The sequence below is a fragment of the Hyposmocoma kahamanoa genome, unplaced genomic scaffold (assembly GCF_003589595.1).
Source record: "Hyposmocoma kahamanoa isolate Upper Pololo Valley unplaced genomic scaffold, ASM358959v1 211, whole genome shotgun sequence".
NCBI lineage: Eukaryota > Metazoa > Arthropoda > Insecta > Lepidoptera > Cosmopterigidae > Hyposmocoma > Hyposmocoma kahamanoa.
The window spans coordinates 5,946,814-5,951,243 of record NW_020653732.1 but is presented as its reverse complement, the minus strand read 5'-3'; the positions used below and the strand labels follow the sequence as shown (position 1 = coordinate 5,951,243).

General features: G+C 36.2%; 1 protein-coding gene across 1 annotated transcript in view; it reads left to right on the top strand.

Moving 5' to 3' along the window:
- The first annotated feature begins 3,811 nt into the window (after positions 1-3,811).
- Positions 3,812-4,430, top strand: part of LOC113227582 (serine proteinase stubble) — a 62,889-nt gene continuing 62,270 nt past the window's right edge. The window contains exon 1 of the mRNA XM_026460537.1: positions 3,812-4,052. Coding sequence (XP_026316322.1) covers positions 3,833-4,052 — 220 coding nt within the window. The 5' untranslated portion in view covers positions 3,812-3,832. The remainder of the gene's footprint in view (positions 4,053-4,430) is intronic.

Below are 4,430 nucleotides of genomic sequence, written 5' to 3'. Positions count from 1 at the left end.
GGTATCATTTTCGAGGTACTTGGGGGTGCTCATTACGAATATGGCACTCATTTCTAAATCCAAGATGGCGGGCATGATTTTTTCAAAAAAATGCTATGTGGGTATCATTTTCGAGGTATTTGGGGATGCTCAGTGTGAATATGGCACTATTTGTAAATCCAAGATGGCGGGCACGATTTTTCAAATAATGGCAAGTTGGGTATCGTTTTCGAGGTATTTGGGGGTGCTCATTACGAATATTGCTTTTGTTTGAACTGTCGTGTTTGCCATCTTGGATTTAGAAATGAGTCACATATTTGTATTGAACATTCCCAAACATCTCGAAAACGATACCCAACTTGCCATTATTCGAAAAATCGCGCCCGCCATCTTGGATTTAGAAATAAGTGCCATATTCGAAACCTAAAACCGAAAATGCCATAAGCAAACATTAAAGAAAATAACTGTTAAAATAGATAAAAAAATCGCTTAAGAATGCTCCCCTTTTAAGAAAATAAAATATTTTAATATAAAATATTTCGCTTGAGTTACGAAAAGAAAGACATATAATAAGCTATCAAAGTGGTACTGGTGGTGCCAACACTATAGTAGAAACAAATATATACTGTAAATTTGTTGCAATATGTGCTCCAATTCAAATAAAATTAATATAAATAATTATTCAATAAAGCATGAACGCAGAGCCGTTAAAAGTATTATAAAATAATTAAGTGTCCCAATCACTTACAGGAGTTAACGAAAACATTTAATGTTTATTCGAGTAAATATTAGTTCAAAATGCGCAAATAAATCGAAATTACAGGCACCACTAAAATTTACGTAATATAATTATTTTGATACAGAATAGCAAAATGGGGAGAAAAAAAATTCGTTACTTTGCAACACTTTCGTATCTTGTTGCCGCGAAATTATTTTTCTGTTTTAGTGAATATTTACATAAAAATATGAGTTGAAACGCATTACTTACTTGTGGAATGCGATGTTAGTGTCTATTTTGTTTGTCTGTTGTATTTTTACACCCATTTACCGCACATTTCGTCATTTTTAGCAAAAAATTTTGGAGCTGTTCGCGGTGCAATATGACCTTGAGCACTAACAGCCCGCGCGCTCCTGGGACGCGTTTGGAACCCTTTAACTTGCCTCACTTAGCGTGTGCGGGCTAGGTTTCTATGCGTTATTATTCTAAGTTCAGAACAATAAATACAGGAGAAGTGGTTAGTTCAATACCGTCCCGCACTAAAAAGTTTGGCAATTCGTTTTTATGCCGAACCATCAAATTGTGGAACCAACTCACGGCGCATGTATTCCCTCCCCTCTATAACATCGGGTCCTTCAAACGTAGTGTGAAGAAGCATTTGGCCAGACCGGCAAAATGATAGTGACGGAGTGAAGATATTTGTGTTTTCCATCCGTTACTCTCATCTCTGGACTGTATTCGCACTTTCCATCAGGCGCGGTGCAGTCATTTTGCCGAGTCACAATAAAAAAAAAATCTCTAAAGAACCATTTGGGCCCAGTCCACCATTTGCGCTTTGTATAGAAAGGTTGTGTCATATTTTAGTGCAAATTTACTAAAATCCTAGAAAAATGTCTTATTGTTCTGTTTTGGAGTGCAAAAATTATAGCCGCACCGGAAATATTACCCGTGGCGGTATTTCATATCATCGAAAAGTCTTATTCTAATAAATTTTCAATTTTCTGTTTATCGAAATATTTTTTTTGTTACATGAAACGGAAGTAAAGCTTATACCCCAGCAGTATGGTCGCTTCTTGTACGGAGAATTTAATTAAGAACTCCAATTCGTCGTCGTTCGGCAATGAACCGCTAGATGGCAGCACATTGATTGAAATTTCAATATAATATCTAAACGTCGTAAGTTGTAATAATAGGCATTGATGGTTTTGAACTTTCAACGATATGCCAACAAAGTTCAAATTATTTTAACAATCCAGAATGTGTTGTTTCTTTTTAAATTTGAAACTACGACAATCATCAGACATCAATATTGAGGTTTGGTAGTGTTTCAAATTAAGAATATGTGAGTTCTGATAGTAACCGAGTCTTAGGGCACTTCCATTGCTTTTTTCTTCCGTGGTCTTGTTACACCAAAACGGTGAAAAAAAATTCTATATTGCTAAAACAATTTTCAATTTCCTCGTTTGTCATGTGATTATAGTACAGTTTTAGTTCCAATCAACGACTAAGTTTAGTTTTTTTAGGTATATAGTGACCTTGCGAAGTCAACCTATTCAAACGTAGTGACATGTAAAGGAATATGAAAAAGCTAAAACGTTGAATTTAAATTGTAATGTCATCGCAGTACTGTCTAATTTTGCTTGCTTCGCTGTCAGTCGAACAAACGAAGACTAAAGCGTGAATGACGCTCTGTATACAATTTTAACGCCCTATAAGTTCGGACACTTTTTAGCGCGTACCCGACGTCCATATAATTGTAAGTCAATGTATTCAAGCATAAAAAGTTATCGACTAATTCGTTCGATTAATCTTGAAACGTCTTTCTTACAAAGCTGTCATTTTGCAGACGTAGCCTTATTACACATAGGGTGCGAAGTGTGGTTTCTTCATCAATCATTATTAAATAAATAAATATTGTAACTCTGATCTCAAAGTAAATAACTAAAGCACTTGAGCATGGAAATCGGAAACAACGACGGTACCACAAACACTCAAACCCAAAACAATACACAAAATTTTTCTACATTGGCTCGGCATCACACCCGGGACCTCAGAGATGGTGATACCATTAAAATCAGTGTGCAATCCCCGTGACCACGGAAGTCGTCAATATTTTTTTAATTATTAAAAAAATATTTTTATAAACACAATTTAGATTTTTTTTTGTTTCCCAAAACGTATATTATAAAAATAACATAAAAGACTAAAAACTTAAGTCGCTAAAATTACTATGAAAGAACATACTTTTAGCTGTTTATAACAGTTATGCTAGGTAAAAGGAGTAGTAAGCATAATTTACACGTACTTTTTAAGTTGTATAAAGGCCGTTTAGGAGATTCGGGAGCAATTTTAAGTTGAATAACGGCGTCCGTTTACATTCGTAATTTGCAAAAATAACTTAAAGTGGTAATAGAGAGTGCAAATACCTACTTCGACTTTATTAAACTCCGACGAAAGAAGAGGGGAAGTTTGACAGGTGAACTGAGCTAAAGAGATTTTTGTTTGAAGGTTAATTGAATCGGGATGGTTCTCTTTCTCCGCAGGGCGAGCACGAGAGGGCGTGATTGCACAAGAGCGCGAGATGCTGCTATTCTTGCATAAAGATCTCTGTTTAAAGACCATTATCTATTTTCTCTTAGTGAAGGGATGTCAGTCATAAAATGAATACTTATTTTGCTCCAATTCAATCAATTCCAATCTATGTAATTTTGTTTAGTAAATATTGCAAAATAATAGTTGTAAAGTAGTGTAGACGCAGTCGACGATGGCCAGTACTGGTACATGCGACTACATAGGTTGAGCTCATCGTCGCTTTCCGTCAGATGAGATGGAGGTCAACCTGTAAAATAATAATGTTGACAACTCCTATGTGCCTATAGTGTCACCAGTAGGTACCCTACGTTATAGAGCGGCAGAAATATGTATGGTGGCAGTACTACTCTTCCACAATTAGTTATACTGCCACTATACTTATCTGGAATGGGGATACGATTTTGCAACTTGTTGACATGCTCCCAATGTATATTTTAGTTTAATACGTGTCATACTGATTTTTTTTTTTGTTACAGGCAGTCCTCGAAAAACAAAGGGAAGATGCATCACTCATAGCAACACCACAAAAACAAAACAAGCAAAATGGGTCCACCCATATTCTGTCCCCACAGCCATCCTCGCCTTAGTGAATGTCAAATAGACAGTGGTAATAGCCCGGACAGTTTTAGAAGATGTGTTGACGTGAAATTTTTAGAATGTTGTCGTGTTCTTTTAAACTTTGCCGTCTTAGCTATTGCAATACAAGTATTGTGCATGAGTGTAAAGGCCGGTCCAGTTATTTTGAATTTGGATTATTTACAAGGTAAATATATATAAAGCTATTATATACAGGTATAAGATAAATATATTACATCTTACACAGACACACATTACGGCATAATCGCCGACGACTTTTGTAGTTGAGTCCGAGGTCCCAGGTTCTTTCCCCGGCCGGGTCAATGTAGAAACTAAGTTTTCAGTATTGTCTCGGGTCTGGATGTTTATATTATAAGTTGAAATCACAAGTATTTCCATCGGAGAGGCTGCGGCCGAGACAACAGCCTTCTATTATTGTTTATTTATTTATTGTTGTTATTATTACACAAATTCTGTCCACTCTCACAAACATACACGCACACACTCACACACACTGACACACACACACACACACACACACACACACACACACACACACACACAC